This window comes from Lepisma saccharinum, chromosome 3 (assembly GCF_977018435.1).
Source record: "Lepisma saccharinum chromosome 3, izLepSacc3.1, whole genome shotgun sequence".
NCBI classification, from domain to species: domain Eukaryota; kingdom Metazoa; phylum Arthropoda; class Insecta; order Zygentoma; family Lepismatidae; genus Lepisma; species Lepisma saccharinum.
Window position 1 is genome coordinate 123,178,227 of NC_139231.1, and position 26,421 is coordinate 123,204,647.

General features: G+C 39.1%; 2 protein-coding genes across 2 annotated transcripts in view; both read right to left on the bottom strand.

Annotated features, from left to right (window-relative positions):
- Positions 1-7,214, bottom strand: part of LOC145985388 (monocarboxylate transporter 12-like) — a 37,976-nt gene extending 30,762 nt beyond the window's left edge. The window contains exons 1-2 of the mRNA XM_083119361.1: positions 7,089-7,214; positions 4,700-4,826 (exon numbers count right to left, since the gene is read on the bottom strand). Of these exons, the coding sequence (XP_082975487.1) occupies positions 4,700-4,826; positions 7,089-7,196 (235 nt within the window). The 5' untranslated portion in view covers positions 7,197-7,214. The remainder of the gene's footprint in view (positions 1-4,699; positions 4,827-7,088) is intronic.
- LOC145985989 (uncharacterized) lies at positions 682-1,994 on the bottom strand. The gene is made up of 2 exons (XM_083120149.1): positions 1,824-1,994; positions 682-1,105 (listed from the first exon to the last, which is right to left on the bottom strand). The coding sequence occupies exons 1-2, from the start codon at positions 1,876-1,878 to the stop codon at positions 858-860; spliced, it is 303 nt and encodes a 100-aa protein (XP_082976275.1). The 5' UTR covers positions 1,879-1,994; the 3' UTR covers positions 682-857.
- Positions 7,215-26,421: the final 19,207 nt, after the last annotated feature.

The following is a 26,421-nucleotide window of genomic DNA, read 5'->3' on the forward strand; positions in this document are numbered from 1 at the left end:
AAGGTTTGTAAAAATATTTTAAAGTAATGTGGCCATTCCCCATCCAGGATGAAGTTTGAAGCATTAATAATTAAAGCAAGTCTAAATCTCTTGTTAAAGTACGGCTTCAGTTTTCATCTTAACCAGCCTTGTTGTAGAAGTTTTTCATTGAATAAAAATATCTATTTTTCTTAATATCCAACCATACCTAAGTAGAGCGTGATTAAATACATGCTAAGAAAAAGGAAAATAAGGTCAAAAATTTTAGATTTGTTATTTTGGTAGACACCCTGACATGCAGCTTAAAATTTGGTGAAAATTGCTCAAAAGCTAGCTTCACCACCTGGTGAAAATAGTCACTCCGTAAACTAAACAGTCCTTCGAAAACCAAGGCATACCAACTGGCTTTCAGACACAAATGCTAAAAATTATTGATTTTAAGTAGAAACTGATAGTCCTCACAATGCTGGGTAAACATCATACATCATTTACACAACCTGGGAAAACTACTTATTTTCACTGGGGACAAAAAAATGTCTTCACTATCTGCCTGGACTGTTTTCACATAACTTACCTGTAGTACATATTCCTCCCCCCAACAACATTCATATTATTTAGCAGCATTAGACAAAAACTGGGGTATGGCATAAAACTAGAAATAGAATACACTATTTTTTTCCCCACTGCAAGGAATCTGTCTCACCATAAACTGATCAAATCACTGAAAAACAATTTTTTCAAAACATATTTTCACTAAACGTTAATAATGTTGATACTGACATTTATATTTTTTCTATTCACTTAAATCTTTCATCTTTGTTAAGCAAGTAAGTACACAGGGATCTTGCAAGACTTATTTCGGAACAGTTTCACTGGAGTTATATACCGCTGCGCTCGATTGTGCCAAGCAGGACATCACACATGTGCATTAGTTTGAGATCTCCTTTAAACATTGTCAGGGGAATGTCATTAGTACATAAATCACTTGTCTTGAAATATTTTGGTTGTGGCTCAAACTGAACTGCTGCATCTAAACTGGGAACAGTTGTGAAGTGCCACTTCAGAGTAAAAGCAGGGAAGCAGATATTGCATCCTCCATTTTGATTGTTGGTAACCAGTTGCAAATCTGAAAATAAGAACAAATGTTTATTAGTTTTGAAGTTTAAAAAGTCAAGCACATAGCACAAATAATAATTAATTTAATTACAAAGACATAAAAAATTCCCCCAGATTACCATACATATGTTTGCCCACAAACATCTTTCCTCTCCATTTTTGTTGAAAAATGAGGGAGTTGTTCCTCCTTGCATCATAAGCCAACATTGCAAGCTGGGCACAAAGGTAGAGAGAGATGTGTGAAGATAATTTGCAGAAAGCATCACACAACCAATTTCATTATCACCATCTCATGCAAGCCTTGACTAAACACAAGTATACATGGTAGAATTTAAAATTAGCCAATATATGCAACTTTCGATGATAGAGGAAATATACAAGGCAGTTTTTTTACGTGGTGCAATTATGGACAAAACAGCCGAAACACTTGGCATTTATTCAAAAATTACATCGTGCCGTGACTGTACACACAGCTTTTAGACAATAACGGAAACATAAGCCCACCCTCAATTTTGTTGTAAGATTCGACTTTTACTAGAAAGAAAGGCTGTTTCGAGCTAGTACACGTCCAAGCACGAGGTGAACATGAAATTAGGCAAAATAAATATTATTTTTACTGTACGTTCAATGGTATCAGGCATAGTTGTAAAAATAACTTTCAGAGTTAGATAAATTTCTGAAAACTAATTCTACATAGAAAAATATATATAAATTTTTATCGTACATACCTCGCCAGATCTTCGGAAATTTTAAACGTTGAGAACTCTCCACTTCTTGCTGCATTACGTAACATGTTTGAAAGATACAAATCCACCAAAGAACAAACAAACTCGAGGAAAATCGGCAAACACAATATAAAAAAAACTCACTGCAGGTTCGACGATATAAAGACGTTGAAAGTTAAATTCAAAACTCGGTGCGTCGGTAACGCGTAGGCTCTCCGAGATTCTCATAATTCCCGATATTCACACAAGTTCCGAGATTCTCGCAAATCCTGGAATTCGAGTTTCGTCCGCCTGCCACGGCAGTTCTAGTGTCGCCCCAGTTACCGCAAAAGCCGTCTGCTTCCCCCGGTTGCAAGTAGCCCTCTGCATTTAAGTTGCCCTCAATGAAAAACGGACCAACAAGTCAGGAACCCCAAGTACCACACCACACCATTAGCTTCCCGCCTCCCGTCACCTTGCTGGGATCTGTCCAATGTGGATTTTCGGGTGACCAGTACCGCAGATTTTGCTTATTCACCTCTCCCGACACATAAAAATTAGCCTCATCACTTAACAGAATCTTGCTACCGACGGCAGGGTCACGTTGCAGTTGTGCTATAGCCCACTCACAAAACTGCAAACGCCTGTCTGGATCGTCCTCAGTAAGGTGCTGCTGCAGCTGTATCTTATACGGATGCCAGTGGTGGTCACGTACAATCCTTTGAATTGAACCCCTGCTGACACCGCTTTCCAGTGCCAGTCTCCGTGTGCTACGGGTTGGGGACTTTGCAAATGATGCCAACACCGCTACAGCAGTACCCTCATCCGTGGCTGTTTTCGGACGTCCATGTCGCGGCTTGTCATCCACAGATCCAGTATCTTGGAACTTTGCCAGCAACTGGCTGACGGCCACATGTGAGACCGGTTGTCTTGCAGGATTGCGGTTATTGAAGTCTGCGGCAATGTCACGCGTACTTCTCTCCCCTGACATCAATATGATGGCAATCCGTTCCTCACGTGTTAGTGGCATTTTCGTTCAGATCAGTGGAAAAGGAAATATGCTACTCTTGACACGATCAATTCACATCATCACTCTTTTAAACTTTTATGTAAAGACAAAACACAATCGTAATTCCCATGCCAACCAATACTAGAAGATATGTACATACCGGTAAGTCAATATCCGGACATTTTCAGTGATTGGTCTAACAATAAATACCACATAATCACATACTAACGATAATTTGAACAATAAACATTTAAGCAAAATGGACTTCCATGCGGGAATCGCCCTTAAATTTAAAGTTAGGTGAAAACAAATGTCACAGTTGTTTTCCTGGTGAAATTCTAGCCCATTTTGATATGTCGCACGACCCCCTTCCCATTTAAATTTCTGAAGTTGAATTCAAGATGGCGGACATCAAGATGGCTGCCGACATTCGACATTCCGAAAGTTCTGGATCCGGATCTGAAAGTACCGGATCCAGATCCGAAAGTACCGGATCTGAAAATTCCGGATCCGTGGATCCGGATCCGAAAAATTTTAGGATCCGGATCCTTAGGATCCGGAACCAACCGGATCCGGATTTCGGATCCGCCAGGATCCGGATCTGGCCATCCCTAATCCAGAGAAGACACAGTTGGAAACAGTTTCCAAATTTATGTCTTCCCCCAGGTTACAAATTTTCAAGTTAACAGTTTAAGTGTCGTAAATAATCTGTTGATGGCGTTACTTCTCTTACTAATAGTAACAGTTACTGTTACGGCCGCTTACTTTTAAAAATAGATTGTAGATTTCGTCAAAAAATAACTGTTACTATTAATTGCATTCGAAGTAACCAGTTATTTCCGATCACTGCCAGAGCCTATATTTGTAGTTCTGGTCTGATAGCAGGATACTTTCTATTGGTTTGCTGCATTACACTGCATCTGAAGATGCTGTAGCCAAGCTTTCGAGAAACAACAATAATTTTATAATGGATTCGAATTATTCTGCTTCAGGTGCAAATAAACTTTGACACTAACGACTACTTCGTGCCAATAAAAATAACTCATTTTGGGGATCTACTAAAAGAATCTAAAAAAATTACCCTTATGGCTGGTCATATTCGTCTGTCGTGTCAACTATCGATATTTCGGGAACTACCAGACATATAAAGGTACAATTTGATAGACTCGTAGACATACGAAACGGTAGCTCAGGGCAACATAAATGAATTCGATCGCCTTGCCTGACCATGTGACACTTTGTGACAGTCGGAAATTATTCAATGCGATGATGTAAAATTTTCTAGAATTAAAGAACCTGTAAATTACGTATATACTTTAGCAGAACGTAATTCTTTGTGAACTTCACATCCGTTTAAAGAATACCATTCCATTATCTTTTGATGAAAAATTTAATCCGCTCTTGGTAGATCCCAAAGTTGGTTGGTTGGTTGAATTGGTGTTTTAAGTCCACTTTATGCACAGTAAGGCTAATTGGGACTGGACCTACAGTTTAAAGTGGGTTCCGAACCACTATGTGCTCCAGCGGGTATCGAACCCGAGCTCTCAAAGTATTTGCAAATCTGGGAAGTATAACTGTACGATTCGGAAAATTTGGTGATCCTGTGCTAAAGGATATGCGAATTGACTACCATGAACGTTCACTTCGTAAGTATAAGTTAGCACATCGCGCCACGACGCCAGAGGTCCCGGGTTCGAATGCCGGCCTGGGCATGGATGTGTGTGAGTGTCCATTCATCAATTTCAACATATAATCACTCATTCTCATCTTCACAAATTAGCCAAAAGTGGCACAAAAAGCGAAGTAAAATAAAACAAATCAATCAATCAATCAAATAACATAATTCAATTCAACGCAGAGAAAATAAAATGCAAACGCTCTTCCTACTTACCCACGAAGTAGAACATCGCCAAGAAGACATTATGCGTCAGTGCCAGACCCTTAGTTCCATGGCCAAGCTGTTCGAAGAAGTCTTCATACAGGAAGCCAAAACACGCTACGAAGGATAGAGTTGAAATCTAAACAAATATCAATTTCACCCAATAAGAAAAGCATTATATGAAAAATATCACACATAATTATCATTACATTACTTGTATGGAGTGGGTAGTGGAGTGCTCAAGGAAGTAATTACCCACCCCTTCGGCCTAAAATCTTGGAACATCGTGAAAATATGGGAATGTACAATAGAATTCATTGACAAGCAAACCCTTCTCTCTTCCTTTAAAAAAACTGATTGCCACGCCTATATTATCCCAAATTGATGACCAAGGATGTTGAGCGTTCGAGTCCAGCGAAAAGAAGAGTTGTTCCATTGTGAACATGGGTGTTGACAGGGAGTGTGAATGGGAATCTCTTGACCCCTTGAAATATGGAAGAAATGGAAAAAAATATGACTCGATAAATGACGATGTAAGACCGTCAACGATATCATCCAACTGTTCCACGCAAAAAATGACGATGGCTGTTTTTAAATTATTAACCGCCATTATAGTTAACCTAATTAATGTAATTTTCATGATTTAGTTTTTTAAATATATTTATGATGCATGCAACTGTAGTTTATAAATATTATTTCTTTATGCATAAATATTCAAATTTAAATAAGAACAGGATTGTTAAATTTTAACTGCAGAATATTGCAAATTTCACGGTAACATTTAACAATTTGTCTATTATTAATTTATTCCTTATATTTATATTAATTACTTTACTCCGTTTACTGTTTTTCTGTCTCCCTTTGTTAAGAATTTCGAATTTTTCTTGTCTTAGAACCCTTTTCTGCTTGATTACTCTCCCTTTTCTCGTTACTATCTTTTCTTTTCCTTTCTCTATCATGTTTATTCTTTTCTCTCCTTTCTCTAGCTTCATTAACTATTCTCTCTCTCTATTTCTCTCTGGATAACTCTCCCTCTCTTCGTGTCTCTATCTTCTCTTACTTCTCTCTTTCTGTCTCTAGTTTCTTTAACTTCTCTCTCTCTCGCATCTTTTACTTTTCTGTTTCTCTCTCGAGTTTCCTTCGTTTCGCTGTCTTTTCTCTCTTTCACTAGTTTATTGTTTTATTTCTTCCTCTCGATTCTTTATATTTTCCCACCCACTATTTCTTTTTCTAAGTCTCTCTCTCTCTCTATCTATCTATCTATCTATCTATCTATCTATCTATCTACTATTTATCTACTTTATCTACGCTCAAAGTCGTATAAAGTGAATATAAACATCCAAATTATATATATATATATATAATTTTGATGTTTATATATATATATAATTTGAATATAACATATTCAAATTAAGAACAAATTAATTAAATTATAGACAGAGTGATGTTTGAGCATTTTCGTGTTCCAATAATAGTAACTTTTCAGTATTGCAAATTTATTTTCTTCTTCATCGGGTACAACTTACAAAAATATTTGTCTTCTTAACAATATCGTCCTATTTTCTTGATTCCCGGATATATTGGCGAATTTATTATTGTCATATTTTTCATATCTTTTCTTATAACATTCCCCCCCTCTCTCTCACACACACTCGTATTTTGTAAAACTATTTTAGTTATTTACTTCGCTTTCCTACCATTTTTGGCTAATTACGACGATGAGCATGAGTGGATCAGATGAAATTGACGAAGCTACATACACACGAACACCCATGCCAGAACCTGGACTAGAACCCGGGAATTTCCGTGTCGAGTTTGAAAGTCGACCACTTGATGCGCTTAACCACCGAGCTTTCCGTTTATGTACAGTTTCATAAGCAATATGTTTCCTTACATGCTAACTACATGTCCAAATTATTTTAGGCTTTTTCAATATCACGTAATTTATTGCATGTTTTATATCTATTAATATATCGAATATATTCTCTATTCACTGTAATTCTTCGAAAGGAGCAATTTATTTCACTGTTTCCCGATAATATTTAAGTATTGATTCTGTTCCTTTTGTTATTCACGGCAAAATAGCTTATATCTAAAATAAGTTGGCTATGGACAACATTAAAAGCATTACCATTTATAATATCCGTAGTCCTGACTGCAACACTGTAATCAACTGTCAAATATCAATCATACTTGGTAATTTTTGTAAGTCAATATAGTGCCTCATGAAAACGTGAGCAACATTTGGTAATTTGGTAATTGGTGAAATTTGATTCAATTTCTGGTTTGTTTCAGGACATATAAACGTGCCTGATGTATGTTTTCTTTACGGTGTGTATTTATGTACTCATAAATAAGAAAATAACACACTGGCACAGACATATATAATAAATATACTTACATTTGACAATGAAAATCCTAATGCTACAAACCAGCCCCACCCTCCTTCTGGCACTAGAGGCTCTGTTGTCTTTTCGCCTGTTTTTCTTTTTGTTTCATTGCTATCCATGGTTGACTCATTGAAGAATTCTATTCACAACTAGCTGCAAGAAGTTTCAAATAGTTTTCCATGAAATAAAGTGGACTTAATATTTAAAAAAAGATTTATTTACATAACTATAATTTGATTTTTTTATATAGTGTGGCTTTTCTGCCACTTTTTGCTAATCGCGAAGAACCATAACCATGACTTCCAAAAAAGATATAAAAGTAGAACCACAGAAAAATATAATCTAGTGATGTAACAAGCTACTCTCCAAATGGGATTGCAGACCTACACATTGGCGGCCTCTGTGGTGTATTTATTAATAGGGCAAGGCATTTAATGATCTAAAAATGTCAAATATAAATGCATTTTTAACATAAAAATAGTAATAAATGACCAGTATTAAAAAACGTCCCTTTCCCAAAACGTAATGAGTTAATTTTAGAGAGCACTTTAATTGATGACAGTGCAAAATTATTAAATTCAATACGACTTGTTTGGGGAAGGAGGGTAATACCACAGACGTTTATGGACATATAATAAGGACTCTGATTATTGCAGAACTACCAAACATATTTCAACATCAATTTACAAAAAAAAAAAACACCCTCTATTGCAATTTAAAAGAAATTCAGATGTTTTTTCTTTTTTTTTTTACAATAAATCGGAAATAAAATGTACAATAAACTCTTGGTGGAGATTCTCAAATAAAAATGATTTTTCATTATTTACTCATGAAAGCAATAAAGCAAGACAGTGTTTAAAATACACTAAAATGCTGCGAAACCCCTAAAAATGCAATCCCCTCTAAAATCTACAAAAATGCAAAAGAATGTCCTATCAAAGATGCTTTGTTTAGCTCCTTTTGTTATGAAACACATGAACATCTAACTGAGCAATGGATTGGGCTTTCCGAAAGAAAGATATAAATGCATAAAATCCTAGCCTTAGTGATGGACAATTTACCGAGCAATGCTTGTGCATCCCGTTGTATGAATAATTTGAGAACCTGTTCCATACACTTGCGTAATTTCTCGATTCGTGTCATATGCTACATTTTCTTTAACATGACTGTGAGGCAACCACCAGTTTCTTTTTTTCAATAATAATATACATATGATTTTTTTTAATGTCAGCGGCACAATACGGTCTCTTGTATGACCAGCTCTTCTCACCTCGACCCTCCATGGCTTTCTCCGGCTGTTTCCTGGGCCGTGACGTAGGGCTTTAAATGGCTGCTGTTAAAAATCCCGGCATTTTTGTTCTTTCTTATGTCCCACAACAGATAGAAATTAACTCCTACAACATTTCTGACCAAAAAAGGGCCCTTCGTACAACCGGGCCAACTTCTTAAATACCACATTTGCAACCTCCGAGGACACGTTGGTCTTGCGGAGAACTAGGTCACCAGGTTTGTAGGATATTGTATTATGATTGTGACACGCACCTTCTGCCTTTAGGGCTTTATGTTAGTCAGTTACAACCCTTTTATCGGACTTCTCAAAGGCTTCTAAGGGTTAGTAGGACCAAGCCCTTGCGAGGTCTGTGGTGTAGGATTTATTTTTAATTATCACCTATGTAGGTTTGAAATAAAAGATCATTGAGATCTTTTACTCGAAGATTTATTTAAACTTCAGATGTTATACAAACACTTTTTCAAACAGACAATTCACCCGATACAACTTGTAGACCTAAACCTATTAGTTATACCGAAGTTTATAACCTTGGTCTTTTGATGATGCAGGAGAACACCTTATTCAGAGTTGGGTTTGTAGAATATCTGCCAAAATGGAGTACAAGTACACCAGCCAATCCGAAGATTGAAGCAAGATATTCCCCAACGTCCCCTGAACCATCAACCTTTCGGCAACCAGGAGAATGTCCCGTAGACTTACAAAAGTCTAGCTCTTTTATATCATAATTTTGTTTACAATTTACCAAGGTTACTACATAGTTGTTTAGTATTTCTATAGTTTCAACATTTTTTCCTGATTTAAGTTAAACAATTCATTTCCTATTGTAACATTAACAATAACACATTTTTAAAAAAAAGATTCCAACATAGATTAATATAATACAGATTGAATAGTTCTGTGCTTTGAAAAAGTATGTGTTGACAGGGGCGACACATAGCGTTCCCCAAAAAGAAAAACAAAAATAAATACAAGTTAACGTTATTTAATTTTTTGTTTTTTAAACATCTCAATGCAAACAACTGTCAAATTAGTTTTTAACTCAGAATACTTGCATCTTTTCCAAGGTTGTGAATACAGGTAGGTATAATGACTGTTATGGTTTCCATAATTCCAGTAATTCCAATTTTCTCTCAGGAGAGCAATTTATTTTTTTCAAATTTTGGAAATTTTCCTTTCCAGAATCTTCTTGAGTCCATGGGTTTAGCAATTCCGCGGCATTGTTTCTGATCTCTTTTACTATAAATGGTCCAGTAAAACATTCGAAAAATTTGGAAATGACATTATCCTTAGCGGAACTTAGCTTGTGTGATTTTTTTAGCACCAAGTCCCCTTTAAGTAGCTCGTAGGCCCTAGGATTGCTCTTTTGTAGTCTTTGTTCCTTTCTTCGAAGATTATTAGACTGAGCATGGAAAAGTTTATCCTTCCACGGTAGATCTTGAAAACCATCGTTTTGTGGCCAATTTATTTGTTTCAAAATGCTAATTGGCACCGGTTTATTGTAGAAAAGCTCTAAGGGAGCATACCCAGTTTCTCCTGACACAGAGCAATTCAATATCCAACAGATTTTTGATATAAATTTGTGCCAATCCTGATGTGAATTATGACAAAAGGTCCTAATTAACCTAACTATCTCCTGATTCGTTCTTTCCACAATGTTGCCCGCAGGGTGATAAGGAGTGGTGTGAACTGCTACAAGTGAGTGTTTTTTTTTTTGCAAACTCATACCATTTCTTCGAGGTGAATTGACTTCCTCGATCCGACAGTATATACTTCGGCTTAGGACAATGAAGTAAGTATCCGCTTTCTAATTTATTTATTATTTCCCCGGTGCTAGCTGTACGTAGTGGATATGCCATCATGAACCTACTTCCGACATCTATCATAGTGAGCAGATAGTAATAGTAAGACGATTTTGGTAGTTTTCTGATCAAATCAATGGATAAGACTTCATGAGACTTTCGATTTGTGGTGGTTAATTTTTGTTTGGATAGGCCTTTCTATCAGGTTTGTTTTTTGAACAAGTTAAGCATTCTCGTATATATTGGGCTATTTCCATTTTCATGTTTTCCCAAAAGTAAGTTTTGTTGAAACCAAAATGTCCAGTATCGTCATGTTTGGACCTTAGTACTTCTCCTTTTAGTTGTGCAGGCACTACTAATCTTTTAAACTTTCGTCCACTTTTTCCTTGGAAGAACAGTAAGTCGTAATGTAAGTTATACTTGGTTGAGTTTCCATCATCACTTCGGACCTCCTCCAGCTTAAGTTTACAAAATGGATCTTCCTGTTGTTCCCTTTTCCATTTGTCTAGTTCTAGTTCCTCCAAAGGTTTTATAAGATTCCATACGTTATAAGTCTGGCTCTCTCGAGTTAGTTCGGTAGGCTGACCTTCAGGAACAGGATATCGGCTAAGAACATCTGCTATCCCATTGTTTTGCCCCTGGATGTAGATTATCTCATATTCATATTGTTGCAATTTTAAAGCCCACCGTGTTAATCGAGCATTCCAGTTTCTACTGTTCTCCAGCCATACCAGATTTAGTGGTCAGAATAGATCCTAAACCTTGTGCCGTAAAGGTTCGATCCCAAATATAATAGCTAGACATTCTAACTCTTGGGTTGTGTAATTTTTCTCAGCTGGTTTTAACTTTCTGCTGGCATATTGAATTATACTAATATCTTCTAAATTTCCCTTTTGTTTAGTTTGTTCTTGGAACAATATTTAACCTAGCCCAATGTTAGAAGCATCGCACATCAGCTGGAATGGCCGTTGGAAGTCTGGTTGAGCTAATGCAGGAAGTTTTACTAACTCATGCTTTAGTGACTGAAAAACTCTTTCTTTTAGGTTGTCCCATTCCGATTGTCTACCCTTTTCTAGTAGTTCTTCTAGAACGGCAGTTTTTGATGCTAGGTCTCTTACAAACCTACGTCGCCAGTTAACTAAACCCATAAATTGTTGCAGGTGTTTCCTCGTTTTAGGACGTGGAAATTTTAAGATGGCTTCATCCCTTTTGGGATCTACTCTGATGCATTTTCCTGACACAAGATGGACTAAGTATTTTATCTCTGGTTTGATAAATTCACATTTTTTTACTTTATAGTGAATCCTTCACTCTGCAACTTTTCTAATACGAATTTTATGTGCTGAAAATGCTCTTCTAGAGTTTCGTCAAAAATGAGAAGGTCGTCTAAATAGACAGTGAGAAAATCTTCTATCCAAGGCTCGAAAAGGCTATGCATCGTGTGCATAAAAATGGCTACATCGTTCGATAGTCCGAATGGCATCCTGGTGAAACACCATGCTCGACCTTTGTAGGAGAAAGCGGTGAACTTCTGATGCTCCGGTTTAATAGGAACTTGAAGGTAACCTGAAGCTAGGTCAAAGCACGAAAATTTTTTTTTACCCTGAAACTTTTGTAGAGCTTCTTGAAGTCGTGGCACCGTACTTTTAGGAACTATAATCGTTTTATTTAATTTCCTGAAATCAATGCCGGGTCTTACTGATCCGTCGGGTTTGTCCACCACTAGCATTGGATTCATGTAAGGAGAGTTACAGTTTCGAATTACTCCCCATTCATTCCATTTATTTAACTCTTCTTCTAATTTTTCACGTTTCGACATCGGAACGGGATAAGGTAATGAAAACACAGGTTGGTTGGTGCTCAACAAAATTTCGCAGGTATGGTTTTTTGCAAGTCCTGGTTTGTCAGAGAATATAGGGCGATACTCAGTTAATATTCGAAATAGCTTCTCCTTCTCCTTTTGATCTAACAATTCTGGAGCAAATGCTTTCTTCTTCATATCTTCCTCGGATGCGGACCACTTGTCTAACTGAGATTCCTTTTCCGTCACTAATAGTTTTACATACGAAGTATTATCATTTATTGCTTCAACACTATTTCCTTGTCTATCTGGAATCAAAGTTTCTTCCACGACTTGTCCCTTTACCGTTAGATATAATTTGTTTGCACCTGCATCTAAATTGACTTTGTATCTTTTGAAGAAAGGATATCCGAATAACAAATCGGCTTCTAAATTCTTTACCACATACACTTGGTCTTCAAAAGTGTGCCCTGCAATTTCAAAAAGAATGGTTCGGTATCCCACAATTCGGGACCTCTCATGTCCAACAAAATCTTTTAACCTTATTCCTGGACATCTTTGCAATTTCAAACCTGGTAAACTCTCTCGGAGCTTTTCCCAAACATTATAATTCATGACAGTGCACTCGCTTCCTGTATCCAAAGTACATATTATTTTTAATCCTAAAACTTCTATTATAATTTCAGGCTTCTTGCTGCAATTCCCAGTTACTTCGAAAACATTAAACAATTTCTCTTCTTCTGAATTTGGATAAGAATTTATATCTAAATATAAAACATCTAAATTTTCATTAGTAATTAGTTTGTCTTCTTCGCTCTCACAAACATCAAGATTGTGTCGCGTTGTAGAAGGGAGAGCTTCATCTACAACGACCTCTGGTTTAAATTTGCTCGACTGGTATTGGGAATATTCCAAGAAGGAGCTTTAATAGCGGAGGGAATTTCCCATACAGGTGCTCTAGGGTTCAAAGCACAGTCTTCTGGAATTTCGTCAGTCTGTATTCCACATTCTTTCTTTCGAGACTGGTTCCAGTTCCCTTGATTCTGGTTCTTATTCCAGAATGTCCTTCTATCGGCATCCTTCCTTTGGAACCTTAGATTTCCATTAAACCTTTGGTTGATCGGTGTGGGCCTCTTATCTTCTTCTCCTCCATTCCTCCGGGATAGCTCTAGATTCCTTATTCGAGGTTGAGGATTTCTTCGTTCATCAGTTCGTTGGTGATCGGCTTTCCATCCTTCCATTTGTTCAGACGCTTCGAACTTTCCCAGGAAATTCGTGAGTTGGTCTATGTTGGCGGGATCTCGAGTTAGTACCAGTTGTCGCACTCGTGAAGGTAATTGGCCAATGATTAAGTTCAGCACTTCTGATTGGTTGATGGTTTCTGTCAGATTGCAGTATGCTGCATATACCTCCCAGCAATATTCCTCCAATGATAACCCTGCACCTTTGCTATAATGTTTATTCCTCAGGGTATTCATTTCCCTCTGTTTTGCTTCAGGCGATGCGTATTGCTTCCTAAATGCAGAGCGGAAATGTTCAAAAGTTTTCCATCTCTTTTCGTTTGCCATAAACCAAGCCTTGGCTTTGCCCACCATCAGCGAAGGGTGGACTTTTAGTCGATACATCATGGGCATTTTCATTAAATCCATATAAGTATTTATCTCTTCCAGGTACCTCTCAGCAGATACTGAATTTATTTCTCCATTAAACTTGGTGAGGGAATTAACGTCAGACATTCGGAGAATTCGATTGGATGAATGGTTTAAGTAGGAATTATCGTCTACCATTTTTTCCGTAGCGTAGTCTCTAGTTCGTCTCATTCCGCCACTCCTTTTTCGTTTCTTTCTTTGGCATGGTTCAGAATGTTCGGAACTGGAAGAATGAGAGGAGCAAGAGGTTCTTACACATATCTTCTTTGGCAGAGTTTCCATCTCTTCATTCCTATTCTCCTTGCCTAGCTGTAAGGTCTCCAATCTTGAGTTTATCGTTTTTATAATTTCCACTTGTTGTGTTTGGACCTCATTTGTTTTTCTTATTTCACTCTCCAAATTTACGGATATTTCCCTCTGACTTTCCTTCAGCTCGGTTAGTAAACCGCAGTTTACATTATCCTTGTCCTCTCGATTCTTTATTTCTTGGTCCAGACTTTCTTGTAGCTGTTTAAAACGGTCATCATCTATCTGCCGATCTTCTCTTCTTCTTTCCACTAGTTCTTCATATTTTTCGTCTCTTTCTTTTCTGATTTCAGCTATCGCTTCGGATATTTCTTTTCCTAGATTTATTTTAAAATCTTCAAACATTTTGTTAATCATTTCTCGTTCTCTTTCTCTTTCTGCTGTCTGTTCCACATCTCGTTCACCCAACTTTTCGATCAAACGTGCACACTTTTGGTCATATTCTTCCTTGTCCTTTAATATTTGTTCTTTTTCTTCTTCCTTTTCTTTTAATCTTTGCTCTTTTTCTTCTTCCTTCTCTATCCGTCTTTGCATCCTCTGTTCAACTTCACGTTCTTCTAGCTTCTTGTTTAAACGTGCGAATTTCTGATCATCTTCTTCCTTATCTTTTAATCTTTGCTCTTTTTCTGCTTCTTTCTCTATCTGTCTTTGCATCCTCTGTTCAACTTCACGTTCTTCTAGCTTCTCGATTAAACGTGCGAATTTCTGATCATCTTCTTCCTTATCTTTTAATCTTTGCTCTTTTTCTGCTTCTTTCTCTTTCTTAAAATCAGTCATAAAGGAGATCATCATTTCCCTCCAACTATCATCTGTTGGGGTTGGCGTAACTTGTTTTTCCACGCACTGTCTACATTTAACGTTTACCTCCGCTGCTACGTCAGATCCTGGGGATTTATGTGCGCAACTTTCATGAACGTATCTGTTGCAGCTGGAGCATGGTAATAAGGTTTCCTCCTTCTTTTCTTCATTCGTACAAACGAGCCTCTCCTTTTGTTGCCTGGTCAAAGGTCTCTGGGAACCTATCATCTTTGCTTCTTGTGTTTCTGGATTAGCCTTCTTCTTCAGTTTCTGGAACAGGCTTCTGCTTCAGTTTCTGGAACAAGCTTCTGCTTCAGTTTCTGGAACAGGCTTCTTCTTCTTCTGCTGGGCCACGAAGATCCACAGGTGGTTGCTTCGATGGTCCTGGTCACGGTCGCCAAAAATCACTGACACGCACCTTCTGCCTTTAGGGCTTTATGTTAGTCAGTTACAACTTTTTTATCGGACTTCTCAAAGGCTTCTAAGGGTTAGTAGGACCAAGCCCTTGCGAGGTCTGTGGTGTAGGATTTATTTTTAATTATCACCTATGTAGGTTTGAAATAAAAGATCATTGAGATCTTTTACTCGAAGATTTATTTAAACTTCAGATGTTATACAAACACTTTTTCAAACAGACAATTCACCCGATACAACTTGTAGACCTAAACCTATTAGTTATACCGAAGTTTATAACCTTGGTCTTTTGATGATGCAGGAGAACACCTTATTCAGAGTTGGGTTTGTAGAATATCTGCCAAAATGGAGTACAAGTACACCAGCCAATCCGAAGATTGAAGCAAGATATTCCCCAACGTCCTCTGAACCATCAACCTTTCGGCAACCAGGAGAATGTCCCGTAGACTTACAAAAGTCTAGCTCTTTTATATCATAATTTTGTTTACAATTTACCAAGGTTACTACATAGTTGTTTAGTATTTCTATAGTTTCAACATTTTTTCCTGATTTAAGTTAAACAATTCATTTCCTATTGTAACATTAACAATAACACATTTTTAAAGAAAAGATTCCAACATAGATTAATATAATACAGATTGAATAGTTCTGTGCTTTGAAAAAGTATGTGTTGACAGGGGCGACACAATTGTCATATATTCTCTTTCTTCTCTCTACTTCTAGTTGTATGTACTCTTTAACTTTGAGAAGTTTATACGCATATAGAGGGAAAGTGTTCAGCTGAGGCAAGTTAAACAGCTTCATGAGTTCCTGGTCAGGTTTCCGGTTGAAAAATATTTCATACGGAGATTCTTTTATGCTTGAATGTGTAGCCTAGTTGATGCATCTGGTAATATCTGGAACGTGCGATGGCCACTGCTTGTGATTGTGGCTCGTGTAAGCTCTAAAGAGGCGCCCTAACTCCTTTATTACCCTTTCCACCGGGTTTGCTTACTGGTTATTTAGGGCAACAAGCTGAGCTTCTACACCTCTCTCGGCTAGCGTCCTCTTCCATTTATGCGCCGTGAACTGAGTTCCCTGGTCAGTTATGATTGTTTGTACATTTGGACACAGCAGTAAAAACTCATTCAACACTTTGTTAAGTACGGCACTGGTGGTAACTTTCCGCATTGCGTATATTGCAACATATTTACTGAAAACATCACAAAGAACCAAGCAATATTGCAAGCCGTATTTTGCCTTAGGCAGGGCCCCGTAGACGTCGGCAGCAATTATAACTCCTGGCTCCTCTGCCAACATTGCTTGCATGGGTCCTTTCAGCTCTTTATTAGGATGTTTTGTTCGTTGGCACAAATCACATTCCGAAACAAATTGCCTGATTTGTTTTCTCATTTTCTGCCATGTGAAGTGCTCTGCAATGGCCATGAATGTTATCCGCTCCCCGAAGTGACCTCTTTTGTGGTAAAAGTCCATCACTTCTAGCGTAATACTTCTGGGCACACATATTTTTTTAGCAAGCATCCTTTTTCTCTACACAATATGACATCCTTGATGGTGTATAGAAACCCCTGCTTCACTACATCTTGACACCCTTTATCACCACATTCATTTATAATTTGACCTAATACTGGATCATCCGCCTGCAGCTTAGGCATCCTATGCATGGATTGCACAAGCTCTGTTGGGGGTTGAAATGCACGGCCGCCACGACTATTCCAGGGACCTTCAGATCAGTACAGGGATCCTTTCTTACAGCACTAGGGTATCGTGACAAGTAATCAGCCATATTTTCCGACCCTTTGATATACTCTACTTCGAAATCCAAGGTTTGCAAAAGAAGAATCCAGCGCGTTATCTTTGCATTAGCAACTTTGCAGCTTAACAAAAATTTCAGAGCTTTGTGATCAGTTCTTATTAAGAAATGCGTATCTGTAAAGTACCATGCATTCTTAAGTATGCCATAAACAATGCTCAGTAATACTTTCTGTATAATTGTGTAATTGCTCTCAATCATTTAGAACCCTGCTACAGCAACCTATGATACGAGGTTCACCATTATCGTCTCTTTGGCATAAAATCGCTGAAATTGACCTGTCACTTGCATCGCATTCTAGATAATGGCACTCTCTATCGTGCCACGGCTGGTGCAATATGACATCACGTAAAAATGCCTCCTTTATTCTCACGAATGCTTCTTCCTGACGAGATCCCCCAATAAATCTCTTATTTTTCTTGACTAGCTCTACCAAACGTACAGTCAGCTCTGCATGATCGTGCTGGAATGCTCTGTAGAAGTTCAGGAAGCCAAGGAGACTCTCTAGCTCCCACACATTTCTTGGCCTTCCGAAATCTTGCAACGTTTGCATTTTTTCTGGGTCTATTCTTATGCCCTGGGAAGATACCTTCATTTCCAATAATTATACTTCCTCTTGAGCGAAATTACACTTTCTTAGCTTCATTGTCAGCTCACTATCCCTCAACTTGTTGAAAACAATCTGAAAATGACGCAAGTTCTCTTCATAGTCATCGTCAGTAACAGTAATATCGTCACAATATGCGTCGCAATATTCTCTAACATCTTCACCTAGCACAGCTTTCAAGCATCGAACTGCACTTGCCATGCTAGTCTTCAGGCCAAAACACATCTTCTTGTAACAATATGTAACGTTATTAAATATATATGAATCCAAGATACTTTTGATGTTCCTCCTTGACAGGTATTTGAAGGAAAAACGAGGTCAAGTCAATGCAAGTAATGTAGCGTTTGCCTTGAAACTTCTGTAAAATCTCCATTGGAGTGGTCGGGGCGTCATGCTGTGCCTTCAGCACTTCATTGGCTCCCCTTGCGTCCAGACATATTCTAACATCATCCGTTCCGGGTTTCTTCACGCATACTAGAGGGCTCAGGCAGCATGTTGGTCTCTGCTCTGTTATTCCCCAACGAAGCATTTGTTGAATTTGCTTGTCAGCTTTCTCTCGATGTTTCATGGGGATAGGATAGAGCTTTTGTCCACAAGCCCTATCATCAGTAATTTCAAGCTCGTGTTCATAATTCTTGACCAACCCCGGCTTCTGATCGAAAATGTCCCTAAATTCTATTAATAGATCTTGAAGCATCGCTTGTTGATCTCCAGTTAGACCTTCTATAGCCAAAACGTGCTCCTCAATCTGTCGTCTTGTAGCTTTCGAGATGTTACCTTCCATTGTGCACACATACACGGCAGTCTCCTCTTGAGGCTTCGCTTCCTCCGAGTTCATGTTTTTTTCCCAAACTATCATTTACATAACTCATTAATGATTTTATCTCAGTCTCGTCACAACAACATATAGGCTCCTTGCCTTCATAAGATAGAAAAGGGTCGCACCCCGTCGGCTATTTGCCCCTCTTCCTGCGACAAGAAATTAATTTCAACACATCGTTGCTCTATTGTCATCGCCACAATGTTTCGATCATAATCAATGACAGCTCGACACGCCTTGAAGAAATCTGATCCTAATAGTATTGGTTTCGAATTACAAGAAACACGACGTCAGTGGTCACTTCCCCAAATGACAGCGGAACGTATGCTTGCGTCACCACCTTTGATGCTTTGTTGCCGAAGGCTGGTATTACCTTGAGGCTCCCTACGCTTAATTGAGGGATATCAGGTTTCCATTTTACCATTTCTAACCATACTTCTTCTGATAAACAAGTGACCATAGCTCATGAGTCGGCCAATGCTTGATAATGGCTTCCACCTATACCAACTGAAATAATAGGCATTCTTAGCAGCTCGCTTTTCGCATCTTCATTTTCATTCTGAATCAGCTGGTCAAATATCGAACAAACAACGTCTCCATTTCCATTGTTATTGTGGTTAATATTTTCTGCATCTCTTGTATGAACTTGCATTACCTTAGTTTCACATTCATCCATTTCATCCTCAGAATTTGTACTTTCTTCGCCAGATAAATCAAAAGATTCATTTATAGCAGTCCGGTTTCCTAGGTGTCTTTCCAAATTTCGGATATTTCCGTTTTGTCATGCTTCATTATTGAAAGGACAGTCTTCCTCATTTTGCCTTGCCACGGACACACTGTTGGCAGAAAAGAACCGCAAGCTCTGTTGTCCGCGACGCGCCTTTTCCTCACCCTAGACCCGTGGTTGTCACCATTACGTCTGCTATAGCTCCCCCCTCCTCGGCCTTGTTGCGTGAAGGGTTTGGGGGCCCTGATGCGGTTGCCTCTCGAACCTGTTGACATTCCTTTCATTGTCGCGAGAATAACTCGTACTTGGGTCGACCTCATTATTCCGTCTATCTCTATCCATTCCTCCGCCACGCACAGAAGTTATCTGTCTCATCCTCTCTCTATTGTTCGTTGAAGAGTTGCAGCATGCGACATTTCTTGGATATCCTTAAGAAGGTTAATTAGCTGCTTAGAGGTGTCGACCGGTGACCCAATGAGGCACCTCTCAGCGTACGCAGGCAATTGCTTTATAGCCATTTTAGCTAACATACTGTCATCGAGCGGAGAAGGTAACATTGCGTTGTTCTGGACAAGGGTCATAACATATTCACATAAAAATTTCCCGTCGGCTGGATTGTATCGAGAAGTAAAGAGCTCAGCACGCAGTATCAGGAGTCTCTCTTCACTCAGAAAAACAACTTTCAAAACCCTTGTAATCCGTAATATTCCCTTTGTGGATAGTAAACCAAGCAGCCGCGTTTCTCAACGACAGCCCCGCGACCTGGGCTTGTTGCTCGTAAGGTACGTGAGACAACGCTAAATATATCCTCATTTCTTGCATGTACTTGTGGTTTTTAATTCATCTTCTGTTTCGTGATAGGTGGGCAATTTCAAATCTCTATGTAAGTATGCATTATTGCTATGGTTAGAGGGCGTAACTGAGCTTGGCCGCGAACTTTGCCTCTCATCTTTATCTGTAAAAGTATCTAGCCGTCGAGTGACCGCGGAGATAGCCGATTCTGTATCCTTCCTTACAGATACGATGTCTCTTTTAAGACCAGACACTTCCTCTCTCAACAAAGCAACCTCTTCATGGAATGAGTCATACTGTTGCTGCAATGCATTGTTGAACTCTGCTATCGCTGCTTGCATTACATTCTCTGCAGTTTTCTCGCAGTCACCTCCTGTGTGGATGCGTGTATCCTCCGTTCTATTATTGTGGAGAGTGGTGACCCTTTCCTCTAATTTATTTGCCCTATCGCTTACGCAATCTATTCTGGAGCCAGTGATCTGATCAATTTCAATGAATTCGCTCTCATCCTTTCTCATCCTTTCCTCAATACCCCTATTGGTTTGGGACAAATCTTTAAAAAATTCTTCACTTCCCCTTTTAGTTCTTGGTGACCTTTTTCCAAGTGTTTTACATCATGTATGATTTTTCTGAAGCTCTTCGTGATTTTTTCTAACCTCTTCCGTGTTTCCTGTTGATCTTTTTTTCATTTGCTCCAGGGTACTTTGAACACTTTGGAGTAAGGCAAAAATTTCTTCATTAGTTATTTGGCCTCCCCCCAAAGAACTACCACCGACAGATTTTCGAACAGCCCCTGTGCATTTAGCATTCTCCTCTGGATTCGGCGTTCCCTCCATAATGGCGTCTTTAGGAGGACCCTTTGGAGAAGGAATGAAACTAGACTGACATTATGACGGGTACGCCTCCCCATAATGCTATTCATGAATCTATTTCTTTTCTCACTTTAAATATAACACGAACAACAACACAAAAAGAAACTCTAAAGACAAATTTAGAAATACCACACAAAAATATAAAATTACTTAAGTCCTGAAATAAAGATTTAATAATATCTATAAAATTTACTTTCTACTCTACAGTATGCATCCTCACATACGATCCATGGCAAATACAACGGAACTCACATTTTAATTCTCATCCTTTAAGATTTAAAACTGTGTTAGCAATATTTTGTTTCCTTCTTTTGATTTTTTCTACAGCTCACGTTGATTCGCGCCACGCTATTGGGCGCCATGTGACGCACAACGGGGAGATGCGAAAGGAATGATAGACTCTTATGGAACGTTTACGTAGGTGTTAACCCTTTTCCCACCTTGCCGCGGTGAGCACTAAATCTGTTCATAAAAAAAAAAGAACGGTACAATAATATGTATACAAATATTGAATGTATTATTTCTGCGTTGTTAAAAAAAGAAGATTAACTTATTATGAACATTATTGGTTATATACTTTTGCTTTTTGTTGTATTTATAGTTATGTCTAAGTGACGTTATTAGAGGCCTCTATTATTTTGATTTACTTATCCCACTCACACACACTAACTAACAGAGCCGCAGCCACGAATTTTTGTCTGGGGGGGGGTAAGTACCAGGTTAAACGTACAAATAATAATAATAACAGTAATAATAATAATAATGTTATTACTATAACATTATTTTTATTATTATTATTATTGTTATTGCTATTGATTTGCTTTATTTTACTTCGCTTCTTGTGCCACTTTTGGCTAATTTGCGAAGATGGGGATGTGTGATGATATGATGAAATTGATGAATGGACACTCACAAACATCCATGCCCAAGCCGGGATTCGAACCCGGGACCAACAGTATTATTATTATTATTATTATTATTAGTAGTAGTTTGTATCAAAGACGTTATTTAAATTATGCAAAAAGGGGGTAGAAGTTGGTGCTAAAGCATTTGTGTTCGAACAAACGATTAAAATTATGTTTTCAACCCATTCAATTTCACATTAATAATGGAGAACAAAAACAGAAAATATTTTTGAAAGACAGAAAATGCTTGATAAATGCATTCCAAATATAATTATTTTTTACATTAACATGCACAACTTTCATGCACGATATTTGTTTCACATATATGCAACATGGAGCGACGTGGACACTAAATTGTGTACGTATTGAAAGCTTCTTTAATACATGTATATACAACATATATTATTTAAATACATTACACAACCAATTCATCCATCTCACAATAAACCAACAGCAAAAATTACATAAATTGACTCTCACGTGAACGTTCCCTTTCCTCAAAACAATTGTTCATGCATTTAGAAGAAAATCAATTAAGATAAGTGTTATTTCTCTGTCTCGAAATTTAGAATCCATTACAGAGAAGAATGGCATATAGCGAGCGAAGCGAAGAAGAAAATTTTTGGATCCACGTTTTTTGCAGGCTGTGATCAATACTGATTTAATATACCGCAAATAATTTCACGGGACGCCAATGCATTCTCTCTTTTACAACTTTTGAGCCTCCCCGATGGTGTAGTGGTAACATCGTCGCCTTGTGATCAAGGAGTCCCGAGTTCGATACCCGATGGAGGCACATGGCACAGTGGTTCGGATCCAACTTTAAACTGTAGGTCCAGTCCCGATTAGCCGTTCTGTGCGTAAAATGGACTTAAAATCAATTAATCAATCTTACAACTTATTTTCAAAGATCGTTCAGCGCCAAGGACCGACACCCGTCGGTCCCTAGTTACGGTTCTGAACTTGATGACTAAGATAAGGAGTAAATGCGAGCGAAGCGAGCAAGAAAATTTTACGAAAAATATTTTTATTTGCATAAAATTTGAAGTTATGGGCGGTAATTGCCCCTGCAGGTACACTTGGCTGTCAATGTTTGCCCCCTTGCCCCCCTAAAAGTTATTTCAGTCCAAGTTTGGGGGGTTAAGCCCCCCCCCCCCTGCTAACTAAGTCCCGGCACTTTCCGTGGGGACCTTATTCACTGCACTCTCACCTGCATATTCCTTCTAATCTAGTCCATTCCTCTTCTTTTACACACTTCCTTCTTTCTTTCACACGTACTACACAGTATGTCCAAGATCTAAGATCTTTGCTTCGATATTACACATGTCAAATGCACACTCTCTACAGGCTGCCTTAGTATGTCCCTCTACTCCGCCATACTTTTTCTTTATTGTGTCCTTTTTGTAGCCTCCCTCCTCGAAGAGAGAATAAACTTCCCTGGTTCTTGAACTGCCGGCAGAGGGGGTGTCCACAAGAGCCCCTTTTGGTCAGTCACACGAGGTGCTGCCCTCTTGCGTATTTCGTTACACTCAAGGGCGAATTTAAGGCGGGGCGGAGGGGGCGGTCGCCCCCTTAGAGGCCCTTGAGGGGGCGTCGTGGGCAACTTCCACCAAGGACGTATTTTATTTTTTCACACATATTGATAAATAATTTACACAGTTGGAATGAAGTACATATATCACACATAGTGTTAATTAAGAAACATACAAGAGCGAAAAAAAGGGGGACGGAGGGGCGACTGACCCTCATTTTATATCAATAGGGCAAATATTGTGGTATTTTACAAAGAACTACCGTTATGGGGAGCAGGTAGCTTAACGGCGAGTGCAACGAGTGACTAAAATAGGGGCGGCGAATGATAAGGGGGCGAACAAAGATAAGAATGACGAAAGATAGGGGAGACGAAAGATTGGGAGGCGACGAATGATAAGGGGCGAACAAAGATAAGAATGACGAAAGATAGGTGAGACGAAAGATTGGAGGCGACGAATGATAAGGGGGCGAACAAAGATAAGAATGACGAAAGATAGGGGAGACGAAAGATTGGAGGCGACGAATGATAAGGGGGCGAACAAAGATAAGAATGACGAAAGATAGGGGAGACGAAAGATTGGAGGCGACGAATGATAAGGGGGCGAACAAAGATAAGAATGACGAAAGATAGGGGTGACGAATGATAAGGGGGCAACGTGAGGCAGGGGGCGAGCAAAGATAAGAATAACGAAGGATGGCCGCAGTGGCTTAGTCGGTAACGCGTCTGACTACCATGCTAAAGGTCCCATGTTCGATCCGCGGCCGGTTCAAACCCGGAAACTTTTCTAACGTTGGAAGTAGCCCCAGCGCCCACCCAGCGTCGAATGACATGGGTACCTGGGGGGGGGGGGGTAAAGGCGGTCAGGGGCATGATGCTGATCACATCACCCGCACTCACGACCGGATCAAGGAAGTGTGGGGCGTTACCCTCACACCCCCTATACGCCTTCATGGCGTGGTGCTAAGCACAGTGCCTTTTTGCCTTTTTTGGGGCGGCGAGAGATAGGGGGCGAACAGAGATAAGAATAACGAAAGCTAGGGGCGACGAATGATAAGGGGTCAACGAGAGACAGGGGCGAACAAAGATAAGAATTAAGAAGGATGGGTGCGATAAAAGATGGCAGCCGACAAAAGATTAGAGGGAGACGAGAGATAGGAGACGAAGAGGGAGCGAATAAAGGCAAGGATGACGAATGAAGGTGGAGGGGCGACGAAAGATAAACACGAAATGAACTTAAGGTGAAGGTACTAGGGTGGATCAAAGGAGTCTGAGGTGACCACCCCGTCACTGAGGATCTAGAAAATATTCCCGTCATCTCTGCCTGCTCACTCATATTTTCATGCACAGTCGCTGTGGAAAGGCCATAGCCATGGAGAGAACAGCTGACATATACCCCAGCGCTACTAGGGTGGCAAGGAAAAAAATTAGGCGAACTACAACTATCAATCTTAGTAGTTTGCTGCAAGGACGAATTGAAGACTTTAGGAGGCGATCATTCTTCTCCTGCACCTCTCACAAGAGTTTTTTTTTTAATTTATTGATAAATTTACAAAGTTGGAACGAAATGTATCAAATATTGTGGCATTTTATGAGATACCCAAGAGCTAAGAATTAGCAACCATGGAAGGTGACACAACAGTGCTATTCTTGCCTGTTTGGGGCAAGACATAGGTTAAACTGCTCCATTGTTCCCGACAGTCACATCTATTGGAATCAAAAATCAATTTATTTTGATTTTTGAGAAATCTATTACAGCCTTTATTTTATTGAAGTTAAACAACTTAGAATGATTGGTGTGGTGCACAGTGCACACAACCTTGGACGTAAATCAATTGTAGTGGGATTGCAGGGGCAATTACCCTCCCCCCTTGGTTTCAAATTTTATGCAAATAAAAATACTTTTCGTAAAATTTTCTTGCTCGCTTCACTCGCAATACCTACTTTTCTTCTCATCAAGTTCAGATTCGTAGCTAGGAGTCAGCCCTGGGTGCCGAACAATGTAAATGGAAAAAGTTGTAAAAGAGAGAATGCCATTGCATCCACGTGGAATTATTTCCGCCCTATTTAATTAATATTGTTTTCAGTTTGCAAAGAAAATGGATCTAAATATTGTTTTCTTGCTTCGCTCGCAATGTATTTTCTTTTCTGTAACGCATTGTAATTTACCAGAGCGAGAAGTAAGACTTCTCTTTATTGATTTTGTCTAAAATGCATGAACAATTGTTTGGAAGAAAGGCAGAATGCACATTTGAAAGAAAATTGATGTAATTTAGTGTTACACATGTTGCGTGTGTATTTTACATTTCACGTCGCTCCATGTTACATCAGTGGCGCAACCGTAGGGAGGGGAGCAGGGAGGCATTGCCCTCCAATCTTGAGAAAGAAAACAACAGTTTTATGGGGGAGAAAATATTGAGGACAAGGTCACCTTCAGGGGGACACAGAGGGACAATTGGTCCTTTCGATTTCAAATTTTATGCAAATAAAAAATACATTTTGTAAAACTTTCTTGCTCGCTTCGCTAGCAATACCTCGTTTCCTTACTCCGTGTCATACATAAACATTCTTTGTTCTAACGTGAACTTTGCGGTTGGCATTTCAATCGCCTCACTTACACACAGCACATACACACACTGCAGTAGCACGGCAAGTAACCAAAAAACACACTCTTTTACACAGTACGAAATTAATACGCTCTTGGTTCAAGGTCTGTTCCTCACTCCATTCGCAACTCTGTCCAGGGCACCTGTAGTCGCGAAGGAAAGAACAACTCAAGCTCGGAGCTTTCAGATTGCAAACTGTGCTCACGAAAAACATTGACGTAATCTTCGAAACCTCCAAACCATTCCGAGCGAAGCAAAACGCTTTCGAGGGTAAACTTGAGCGGGACGTTACTGGTCGAAAATATCTGCATCTCCGCTTGCGCCGCCCGCCACACTTCTCCCGATCTCTCGGCCTCGCAGGGAATTGGACGCACATGTTTATGTTACATTTTAAAAGAGATTTATATTCGAAATACGTTTATCGTGCATTTTACGGCTTTAGAAAAAAAAAACATTACACATGGCTGGGTCTCCAACATTTTATTTACGACAGTGATTTTATGACATATGGTAGGGCCATAGTTTGTGAGGGAAGTGTGCTGGGCGCCGAAAGTTCGGGGGAGGGGGGGAGGCGCCGTAATGCCAACCCGCCCCCTCTGAGAGAACGTCTTTA

Coding starts and splice junctions, on each gene's coding strand:
- LOC145985989 (XM_083120149.1), bottom strand. CDS start 1,878: ATGCAGCAAGAAGTGGAGAGTTCTCAACGTTTAAAATTTCCGAAGATC. Junction 1,106..1,823: donor ATTTCCGAAGATCTGGCGAG/GTATGTACGATA, acceptor TCTTATTTTCAG/ATTTGCAACTGGTTACCAAC.